Source organism: Uloborus diversus, chromosome 4 (genome assembly GCF_026930045.1).
Source record: "Uloborus diversus isolate 005 chromosome 4, Udiv.v.3.1, whole genome shotgun sequence".
NCBI lineage: Eukaryota > Metazoa > Arthropoda > Arachnida > Araneae > Uloboridae > Uloborus > Uloborus diversus.
In genome coordinates this window covers 75,884,505-75,896,702 of record NC_072734.1, presented here as the reverse complement: position 1 = coordinate 75,896,702, position 12,198 = coordinate 75,884,505, and the positions used below count along the sequence as shown (strand labels likewise).

Sequence of the window (12,198 nt, the reverse complement as noted above, 5' to 3'; positions counted from 1 at the left end):
CCGGCCAACCCTGGTGTGCAGGCATGAATGTGCGGGTAGTTGTGTGTATGTGTATGTGTCTATATGTATGCGTGTGTGTATGTGTTCGTGTGTGTACGTGTTCGTGTGTGTATGTGTTTGTGTGTGTATGTATGCATGTGTGTGTGTGTGTAGTTGTGTATGTATGCGTGGAAGTGTAGGATATTGAAGCAAACTGGAGACGGTTTTCGCTAGAGGAGCAGCATCGTGAGGCGGTCGGTCGACGGTGATGCTGCAGAGGGTGCTGGAGGGAAAATAAAATCATAGGACATAAAAACAGTCAAATAAAAGCAATAAGCAATCGCGATTGCTCAAAAAAAAAAAAAAAAAACAGGTTGGAGGTCAGTATATACACATCATACACGTGTATTGATTGTTGAGTCTGTGCTCTATTGGTTTTTCAATCTGTCAATGCACGCCGGTGTCTACTTGAAGTTTCAAAGAAAGTGCGTTCAAATCCTTTGAACAGTAGTTTTAAAGAATTTCCCAGATATTTTGGATCCAAAAAACTTATTTCAAATTTTCGCAACTCTTTCCTTTCCTTCCACACAGTAGGAAGTCGCATAACAACAAAACTTTTCCTTGTGTTAGAAAATAAATCGCATGTACATAATAACATCCATTCCTTTCACATCACCGACATACATTTCCAAAAGTCTTAATCTTCGCTTCAGGGCGAAATTATGCAATACAAGTAAAACACAAAGATGAAAAAAGCAAACAGCAGTTTTACCAGGTCACGAGATCTACAACGGACAACTCCAGCCGTATTCTTTTTAATCATGAAGTTCGTGAACACTTTTCTTCGTTGTCTCGGCACCAATAACTTTTCCCCATTCGTTTGTTAATTGAAATTGTTCAATCTTTGTGAAAATGAGTTCTCGTATTTTCAAAGGAACAGCAACGAATTTCGAAAAAGTGCAACAAGTCCAAGAATAGTCGGCATAGTGAAATAGAAAACTAACGTATTACATGCGGAACTAAGCAATGAAATTGTAGACGCCTATTTTGAGGTAACATGAAAACTTCTTATTGATGCATTAAACTGTGAACTTTAGCATCAAAATCATGGAATTTCATGCGCAGTTAAAGGGGTTCTATGTTATCACGAAACACGTGTCTGCAGTTTTATCGCTTGTTTACACGTTTAACTACGATTACTTTCTATATAATGCACCTGCACAAGGCGAACTTTTTACTTCTTGTATTTGCTATAAATTATTTGTCGTTCGAGAAATGTTTATTACATGGTGTCTTTTTTGATTGCAGAAAAGGAAGGGAGGGCACAAAATCCGACGGTATAAATTCAAGATAACTTTGATTGGTGATATTTTAACAGTTGGGTCATAGCCAGCGCCGAGAACCAAGGCAGGCCTCTTATCAGGTTGGTCGCCGGGCCCCTTCCCTCCCCCATAGAACTTATAAAATATAGACTGCTCCGATTTCGAGCCGGCCCCCTAATTTCCGACTAGGCTAACATGGAATCTCGTCGGCCCTGGTCAGAGCATCAGATGACTTGCTTGTATGTTTGAAATTTTTTTTCAATTATTCAGTGACAAAAATTGAGACAGTGCACAGTCGGAGTGAATAAGAAATAGAACGACAGACAAAATTTGCTGAATATTGATAAGATAAATGAATAATAATAATAATACTAATAAAATCTAACAATAGTTAATAAAGTGTTCTTTCTGATAAGATCATTCTTAATAAAATGCACGAGGCTCTAGAATGCTGAAAATTTATCAGGAAATCGCAAGAACACAAGCGATTATCAACGCTCCATTCCCGAAAGAAAGCGAACGCCATGCGATACCGAAAATGACCAGCCGCGCAACATGTGATTTCACTTCGTTCTTCTCATTGGTGCGTGATGATTCGCTTGGCTACGAGAAGCTGGTTTTGTGCAAGAAGTTTTGTTGCCAACGATAGCGTTTCTAGCGCAACAGGTTTTTCTTTCGCCTTTTCCTTCTTATTTCGGTTTCCTTCGGCCGCGAAGGATCCGATGCGGAAATTTGCGGTCCTTTCAAACAAGTGATGTTTGATCTCATTGCGTCGATAGAGGGCGTTGTTTTAGCATCCAAAATGGCGACTTCTAACATCAAGTTACCGCGACGGCTTCCTTTGCTTCTAATTGATGGAGTTTTATTTCCCGGGGCTTCAATACGAATTCCTGTGTCATCTGAAAAAAAGTATGCATTTCGTTCTTACGCAAAGTAATTACATCCTGCAGCTTTTAACTTATAACACAAATGAACTTCATACCGCATTGTTTACATTGCTGTCACATTGTTGTCATCTGTTCCTGCTGATGTACTTTCCCTGTTTCGTTTGCAGGAAACTGAATGTTACAGAATGTTAAGCGTAGATGTAATTTTCATTGGAATTGCTAAAACATAGAAATAGAGGGGGGGGGGAGGCATTTGTGAATGGGGGTTTTTCTGTTTTACGCCACAGAAAACTCTTAACATTTTATTTTGTTAAAATTTTTCTTACTATAATCTACACACCTGAACGCTTCAAATGTACATGCCCAAATATTACGAGGTGTGACAACATTTAAAAATATGAAAAAATTGTCCACAGGTGTCCCTATATGGAATACATTTGGACATGCTTGTGCAGAGCCCGATCATTCTGTGTTGTACATGGGGCACAGTTATATTTCAGGGCCCCCCTAAGGCCCGACTAAGATTTTTGAAGACACTGGGCATGAAATTCATTTTGCACCCCCCCTCCCCCCATTCTCGCTTATTCTGAAGCTATAAACTATTTTAATACTTACGTATTAACACAACCATGCTAAATTTGGTGGTACTTCATATCACAACATTTAAAAAGTAGAAGAGATATGGTATATGCTATAATTATATAAGATGTGGCTAAACTTTGCCAGTTTATAATAGATATCAAAGTTATCTATGATATAACTTTTAATAGTAAATGCTTACTAAACTGGGAGTGGTTTTGAGATTTGCAAAGATAACAAATTTTTTAAGGGAATTTTTATCAACAAGTAAAGATTTTTTAATTGTTTTGGCATTTGCAAAAATATCAATGACATCATCGTACTCTGCATTCTGAGTGAAATCATTATTTATTTTTTATTATCATCATAAATTAAGGGAATTTTGGGCCCCCAAGAAATCGAAGAGGAGAGGCCTGTGCCCCACATGCCCCTGCCGTAATCAGGCTCTGTGCTTGTGGCACATTTAGACACCATAAATAAAACTTTTAATCATTTATAGACAAATAACTTGAATCCACATGAATAGCTAACTCTTTATTCTTCCAAAACTGCTATGTTAAACTTTTTTTGCCATCTTCAGAACTTAATTTTGGGCTGGATATGAATGTTGAGATTCCAGGCATATATATCAAAATTTAGAAGTATGCTTGGAATGAACTTGTATCATGTCATAATATTTAAACAGTTTTTCAAGAATGAATCAATATTTTCTTCATTAAATACTGATTAAATTTGATGCTTTGGTCTTGAAAGAGACAGGAATGAACATTGCTTTCATCTGTTGATATTATATATATAACCATTCTATTATTTATCGAAGTGTTAGGAAACTTTTGGCTCAAACATATGACAGGTCATATTGTATCTAATTGAAAAGATTCTATTTTATTTAATAACTCATTACAGGCACGTTTAGACTGTTCATATGTGTCCCACAAGTAATAATGTTGTTAAATGTAGCATATTAGGAAATTTTTTTGACAAATTTGAATTATAAATCATTATATTCAATAAATAAGCTATCTACTTTCATAACTTATTTTCATAATTCAATATAAATGTGTATTAATTATCATTCAAATAAATCTTAATTTTAAATTACTTATAAGTTTCAAAACTGCATGATTGACAAAATTTATAAAATTTTACTGCTTATTGTTTCAAATTTTCTTGGGAAGTGGCTCATAATGCTGCCATTAAAGAATATTTGTTTCATAATTTTATCATTTTTTAAAGTTATTAAAAAAATGAGTTATCCATATCTTCTTCCCTAATTATATATTTTACATTGCAAATATGTGAATAGAATGTTCGATTTTACTAAAGCAAAGGTAAATTCCATGTATTATATAAAACATTATAAAAGTAGGTTTGAAGCAGGGGCACCGACTTGCAAAAATGGGGGGGGGGGGGACAGACATCACCAAGGGTTATGTATTCCCATGGAGGTTCCCCCCCCCCCTCCTGGAAGGTCAGATTTTTGTCCATTGAAAATACCAATTTACATATTTTCTGGTGTGTAACAATAATGTGACATGGCATTTTCAAAGTAAAACAATCTAAAAATTGGTATACAAATTTTCTAGTTCAACTAGATCATGTCACTTGTCTTAGTAAGAGACATTTTTTTGTTCTATTTTATAGGGACCCGTAGCTAGGCATTGATATAAATTAGGGCACTTGATTTGCGTGGAAGGGCACTCCCAGTGACGCCAACATAAAAAATATATTGGCGGGGGGGGGGGGCATACCGAGGGTCTTGTTGCGGAAAATTCGAGATGATAAATAGTGAGTTTTAAAGTTTTTTTTAAGCATTTTAAAGTCATATAACCGACATTAGAACCTCGAAAACTCATCATGCCTGACACATATTTCTCTTTAACAAAAAGAAAAAATAAATACAAACACGCACAATATTTTTGTTAAAAGGTAATTTACGCATGTTTTTTAAGACCAGTTGTTTTTTCATTAGTGATATTGGCTAACATATTCAAGTGTAAACGCAGTCTCTCAATGTGTAGGTCATTTTTGAAAAACTCTGTTGATTTTTTAAAATTTGTTTGACGTCTGTTTAATAAAAGCAAGCACTCTTGTTCAACTGCAATGACCTGTGTGAGTCCAGATGATGTAAACCGCCCAATAATGCAAGATTGCACCATTTCACCAACTTCAATGTATTGCTTTGTTGTACTCCTTTCGGATTTTGAAAGTGTACGGTGAGCTGGCTTCATTGTTTTCATACTTCTTTGGCATGCGTCGATTCCAAGGAAGCAAAGGATCATCATTTTGTGAAGTTTTGTCTTTCAAACACAATTTCCAAAAGCATTTAAAACTATCACGCCTTTTATTTAATATGCAAATCAATCCCTCACATATTTTTTTCAGATCAGCAATACTTAGATGAGTGCGCTGCAGCGCTACCCACCGGCAACAAACTTGACCCGTAAGTTTGCACACTGGGACAAATTCTAAGTGTGCTTGAAGCACCGCAACACTTATCATTATTCACACCACTCGTTCTCAGTTAACCAGTTTACTACCATAATAATTATTTGTTTTAACTCATCACTGAATGTATATTATAAGGTAAACTACAGTAAAACCTGTAAAGTTGACCACCCTTGTAAGTTGACCCCTTTTTTCAGGCATGGAATTAGCCCTTATCATATAAATCAACCTCTGTAAGTTGACCACCTGTTTAAGTTGACCACTAAAGTACTGCACCGCAAATAATATTTGTAAAACTAGTAAAACTAGCTGGAAGGAAATTTTTTGTTGTTGCTTGAGCTACTTAGAGAACGGTTAGTGAAACTTAGCTATTGGTATTTAATGAATAGGTATTAATGAATTAAAAAACCTTATATTTAGTTCATTCCATCATTTATTTGTTTTCTTCTTTATTAGCATGAACATGGTGCGAAATCATCTTTTAAGTCGCAGTACCTTAAGTAGTGCTATCATTGGTGTTGTGCCTCGAGAGCTGCATTCTTCAGATGAGGTAATACCTATTTGTATGAAAAATACATTATACTTGATTTGATTTGTTACAATATTATTTCAGCAATATTCAAATTTTGTGTCAAAAAAGGTGATTAATTGGTACATTGCATTAGTAATAGTTATTTGAAATTGAGTGTGAGAATTTATTTTGAAAGGTATATGTCACGACGCTCGTTAAGCATTTATGAAAATGGAATCATTTAACTTTAAAAACACGTAAGGGAACTTGCATCTTTCATTCCCATTCCGGAATGTTCCCTCTATTTGGTCTTGATAAGATTAAACTCGTAACCTTCGGAAGCTCATGTAATTCACGTGCTGGGAAAGTCACGTAGAACTTTCCAATCAATTAAGGAATGTTTGGATTATATACACGTGTAACTCGCCGCACCCTACACGTAATCAAGGCGAAGTTGAAAGTTCGGGAAAGATTGAGGTGACAAGGGTCGCTTTTCTGGGAATAAAACTCCACGTATTCAAATTAGAAGAGAGATTCCATTCCAGTTTTTTCCGAGAGAGTTAGGTGAGGAGGCTGAACTACGCTGGAGAAATGCAGCGGCTTGAAAATATGGGTGAGTAAATCTCCATCAGCTATTCCCCCTTAACTTTAAACTTTAAATTGAATTGTGAGACCAACATATGCACACTCATGTCCTGCCCTATTTGTCCAAATAAAGTATTTATTTAAAACTATACGATCGGCCTATTTCCTTGCTAATTCCAAAACACTAAACCACAAGAGATGGGGCGGCGTGGCAACTTGGTGCCGTGTTCGACAATTTGCCCCATAAGGGACAACTTGGTTCCGAACCAACAAACAAATTAATAACTTGATTGTCAATTAATCCTGTAACGGACACTTTCTGCCGTTATGAACAAATGTGCATGTGGTGTTTTCACTTTTCAATATAATTTTGAACAGTTAGACAATTTGAAAAATTGCTATGGGTCACCTAAAATCTTTTGAGTTTCTCTTATGGTTTTCTTTTGTTATTTGTGTATGTGTTAAAAGTTTGTTTAGATCGTTCTGAAATGCATATTTATTTCCCCTCGCACGAGTTTTTTTAGTGAGTTTTCGGTACTTTTCCTTCTTAAATTGTGAATTTCAATTATGCCAGACACGCCAGAACAGAACCAGGTTCCCGGAATGGAACAAAACCCTATTCTACCTAATCCAAATAAGATAGCCGGATATCAAAATTTAGTAACTATTTTTGACGGAGAAATTTTTACTAATGTGGAGTATTTTGTCAAAAACTTAGAGGATATTGGGAAAATTGCACGATGGAATGATTCTGAACTTATCGCAGTTTTGAAAAGTAAATTAAAGGGTCCAGCTTTACAGTTTTTCATGAACGATCCAGAATTAATTAATGAGGAGCTATTTTCAAACATTAAAGAGAAGTTTATTAAATTTTTCGAAAATAGAACGACCTTAAGTCATAGGCAGCAACAGTTCTCCAACTGTCGCCAAAATCCCGGCGAGTCGGTGCGAAATTTTTCTTCGAGGGTCTCAAACTTAACGGTGAATTATTTTGGCCTTCAAAATTCTAGCAAAGAAGACGCAGGACCAATTGTAAATCAGACAAAACTAGCAAAATTTCTAGAGGGATTACAAACCCCTCTTAAACGGTTGGCGCTCAACAGAAATCCATCCACATTTGAGGAAGCAGTTGAAAATGCTCTCTTGGATGAAATAAATATGCAGTTCACTGATGATACCGGAAACTGTAATAATTGTGCAATAGAACCCCAAAGTGCAATCCAAAATAAGCTAACAGAAATCCTTGATAAGCAAGCAGAAATTTCAAATCATATGATTAGTACACTAACAAACCACATACAAAAAATGAGCATACAGGAGCAATCGCCTCCTCCCCGTTACCCAAGCCCGCGTAACCATCAGAGAAATTATCTGAGACATCAGTCATGCATTCACTGCGGCCGCGATAACCACCCATCGCGTTCTTGCTGGTTTCAGCCTAATCAAACATACTCAAATAATTATCGCTACAATCGCTCGCGAGTAAGGGGAGCTAATCGAGGTGCACGAAACATTGCAAACAGATCTTATGAAAACTCGCATCAGCCGTTTGAGTTGGAAAGGGAAAATTTCAGCCCTTCTTATCAGGCTAGGTCATTCACCCGTGGTGCAGATAGGGGAAATGCGAGAAACACAGTCTCCGGGGATAGTAATCTTTTAAACTACCCAAGGAACCGATAAATCCCCGCCGGCTTCCTGAAACTTCTAGGGGTTGTTTTATTTCAGCGGACTATGAAACAAGCAGTTCTAATTTACCTGTCATTGCTCTGAAGGTAGCGAATACTGAGTTTTGGGCGCTTTTAGATTCGGGGGCAAGCAAATCCATTTTGAGTAGCAAAGCATTTCATTTATTGTCGCCAAATTGTGTAAAAACTGCACCTACTAGTCCTAATATCAAAATTCGAACTTTAAATGGGCATGAAATTAAAATTAGGTCCTCTGCGTTAGTTTCAATTTCTATAAGTAACAACACCTTTCGTCATGAATTTTTAATAACTCAGAATAATTTTTGCTTTGACTATGATTTTATTCTTGGGTTTGATTTTCTCACTGCATTTCAATGCAAAATTAATTTCCATGAAAAGGTTGTTTCTTTTAAAGGAGGGGAAACTGAGATATACAAATATGCTAGTCAAACCGTTAATGTGCTCTTTAAGGATACTTATGCTAAGCTATCGAACAAACTCAAGCTTGAACCATTTCAATCGACGGTAGCAAAAGTTAAATTAAACAATGAAATTCCTATTGGCACTGATATAATGTTAACACCCTTAATCACTCGTCACGATATTGAAATTCATCATGCAATTTCTACCGTCACTTCCGATGGTACGGTACCGTTGCTAATAAATAACTTGTCCCACAAAACCCTTCATTTGAATAAGGGAATGAAAATTGCTCAAATTGAACCGGAAATCGATGTTCAGACGGAGGAAAATATTACGGACAAGCGAAGAAGGGAACTAAAAATAGAGGATTTTGATTTAACTAATGTTCCTTTAGAGGTGAAAAAAAAACTAACTGACTTGATATTCGAATACGCGGATATTTTTAGTACTTCACTGAAGACAATCGGCAAATGTACGCTGGAGGCTCCGCCTATAGAAATAACTGATCCCACTCCAATACAATGCCGACCATTCCCAGTTCCAGTCGCTTTACGTGATACTTTGAAAAAACAAATTAAAGAGTTAGAAGACGCGAAAATATTGGAGAAATCAAAAAGTAGATTTTCGTTTCCACTAATTTTAGTTAAGAAAAAAGAGCAAGGCGAGTATCGTTTAGTCATTGACTACCGGAAACTAAACCAAATTACGGTTTCCTCCACATATAGATTGCCTTTAATATCGGATATTCTCAATTCTCTTCGCGGAGCAAACTTTTACAGTACATTAGACGCTAATTCATCCTTTCACCAAATTAAATTACGTGATGAAGATAAGCATCTAACAGCATTCTCGAGTCCGTATGGAAACTTTCAGTATAAATATCTTTCATTTGGAATGAAAAATTCTCCTCAAATTTGGCAAGAGATAGCAGATAAGGTGCTAAATGGTTTACAAGAGGAAAACATTTCAGTCTACATTGATGATATCATAGTACCCGCTAGTACAATTTCAGATTCTTTGCGAAAACTAGAGTTGGTCTTTGAACGTTTCCGTCAATACGGTCTTACCCTAAATCCAAAGAAATGCAAATTTCTTCAACCTAGCATACGATATCTAGGCCATGTAGTTGATAAGGACATCATAAAACCTCTCCCCCAAAATATCGAATCGATTAAGCATTTTCCAATACCAAATACAGTACGAAAACTGCGACGCTTTCTTGGATTAGCGAATTACTATCGTGATTTTATTCCGGGATTTTCTGAAATCGTTGTTCCTTTAACGGATCTCACGAAATCAACACGGAAGTTTAAATGGACTTTTGAGGCACAAATCGCGTTTGACAAAATTAGAGAAAAACTCTTATCGGATGTTATGTTGGCACACCCCAATTTTGACGCCTTATTTTACTTAAACACCGATGCTTCGGCTACAGCCGTCGGCGCGTCTTTACTGCAAAAAGATGACAAAGGTATATTGCGACCGATTAGTTACTTCTCGCATAAACTTAAACCTCACGAGAAAAAATGGCCCGCTATACAACTCGAAGCTTACGCAATTCTACTCGCTATTCGACATTATAAAATGTATCTGTTTGGAAGGAAATTTAAAATTATTTCCGATTGTAAATCTTTGAATTATCTAGTTAAGTTGGAGTCGCCGGCAAATCGTCTTTCTCGTTGGCTTCTTGAATTGTCGAATTATGATTTTGACTTTGAGTATATTAAGGGATCCGAGAATTTCTTGGGAGACCTTCTCTCAAGGGATATCACAGAATCAATTAATGTAGTTAAAGTTGATGTACCAGATTTGGAAACAATTAAACAGGAGCAGAGGAATGACCCCTCCTTAAGAAATATAATTGATTACTTAGAAGATAAAACATCTGATTGTAAGGTCCAAACTGATAATTATTTTATGGATGATGGAATTCTAAAACATTTATCACCTCGGAGTAAACACGCAGTTCGCGATGACCTTCTTGAACAAATAGTTATTCCAAAAAAACTCATTCCGTACATTTTGGAAGGTTCTGAAACAGTGCATTTCGCATTTTCAAAAAATTATCGTTCGTTAAAAGAAAAGTATTTTTGGAAAAACATGTTCCGTGACATAAAGAATTTTTCTACAAGCTGCAAGTTATGCATTGAACGAAAAGGTTTTAGGCTAACAAAGTCACCTCTACAAAATTTCACGATTCCATCACAACCGATGGCTCGTATAAGTTGCGATATTCTTGGTCCGCTTCCGCTGTCCGAGCAAGGAAACAAATATGTACTTACGGTAATTGATCATTTTTCTAAGTACTCTGTCCTTTTTGCCCTCAAAGATATTAGAGCTGAAACTATAGCTCCAAAACTTATGGAGGTTATTGTTACTTTTGGTGTACCACAAGCTATATTATCCGATCTTGGGTCAAATTTCCAAAGTAAATTATTTACAGAATTAGCAAAAAAATTGCAAATTAATAAACTTAAAACGACGCCATTTCACCCGCAAACTAATGGCCAGAGTGAATCTATCAACTTGCCCCTGAAAGCAAGCTTAACATGTCTCGCAGACAAAGTTAGCAACTGGGATACATATCTGAGTTACTACAATTTCATCTATAACAACTCATACCACGATACGACCCACGAGAAACCGTCATTTTTGATGTTCAATCGCGACATTAACCTGCCTTTCCACCAACTAGAGCAGTCACCAAACATGCATTATTTTCCTTGCGATAATTACATTCAAGAAAATCTAGCGAAAATGCGATACGTATATCGTAATGTGTATAAAAACTTGGAAGATTACGCGGAAAAACAAGCTCAGGTTCGAAGTCGCATTGCAGTATCTAAATCCTTTGTGCCAGGTCAAAATGTATATTTACATACCCCAGCAGCAACCCAGAAAACCGGTCGGGCGTTAGCAAAAAAATTTACAGGTCCTTACAGAGTGGTTGAAAAACATTCCGATTTAAATTACTCCATTCTGGATCCTAAGAAACCCTATGCGAAGCCAACTCGTGTTCACGTCGATCGCATGTTTGCTTTCGTCGAAAGAAGGCAAGACCTTCAATTACCAATAGAAAAAGACAAATCATTACAAACTACCCACTCCCAATCGCAAAGTTCGCCCGGAAATCCGAATCGAGAAGCGCATCATCCTACTTTCTATTCTGAAACCGAAAGCGATACTGAAGATTGCGTCTTGTTTACTTATCCTCAGCCTACCATCCAACCGCACCCTGTGCAACCCGCCGCAACCCAAAGCGATAACAGCCCAATTCCGCAAAAACTTACTTCTCCCGATAGTGGAACAGGAGAATCAAGCACTTCGGAGACCGCCCGGATAGAAAAGAGTGAACTCGTCGATAATTCAACAAGTTTGAATTCGGAAACAGAACCCCGTTATCCACTGCGCTCCCGTTTAAACAGAAACGTCGCGAATCAAACAACCAGCGCTCCTAATGCATCCATTTCAAATAGAATACTTAATTGGGCAATGAATACGTCCCCAAACTCTGATAAGGGGTTGATAGATAAAGTGGCAGATGCTCTGTCTAATTCTTTAGCTGCGAATCTTGGAAACAATACTGATCAACAAATTAATAATATTGTATACAAACCGCAGAAAACTCGAATTTTCGTAAATAGCAGTTTGTCTGTTTAATTCACTACCCATTGCTCAAACATTACAGATTTCCTGTACATCGTATCATCATTTCACTAGTAGCAGTTTAGTTTACTTTCTTTTGTGTGTATTTTTTTTTTCTCTCTCTCTCCCGTCTT

The 12,198-nt window shown here is 36.7% G+C and overlaps 1 protein-coding gene across 1 annotated transcript in view; it reads left to right on the top strand.

The window, feature by feature from the left end:
- Positions 1 to 2,023: 2,023 nt before the first annotated feature.
- The window catches only part of LOC129220306 (lon protease homolog 2, peroxisomal-like), a 58,756-nt gene continuing 48,581 nt past the window's right edge, over positions 2,024 to 12,198 (top strand). The window contains exons 1-2 of the mRNA XM_054854704.1: positions 2,024 to 2,210; positions 5,672 to 5,765. Of these exons, the coding sequence (XP_054710679.1) occupies positions 2,056 to 2,210; positions 5,672 to 5,765 (249 nt within the window). The 5' untranslated portion in view covers positions 2,024 to 2,055. The remainder of the gene's footprint in view (positions 2,211 to 5,671; positions 5,766 to 12,198) is intronic.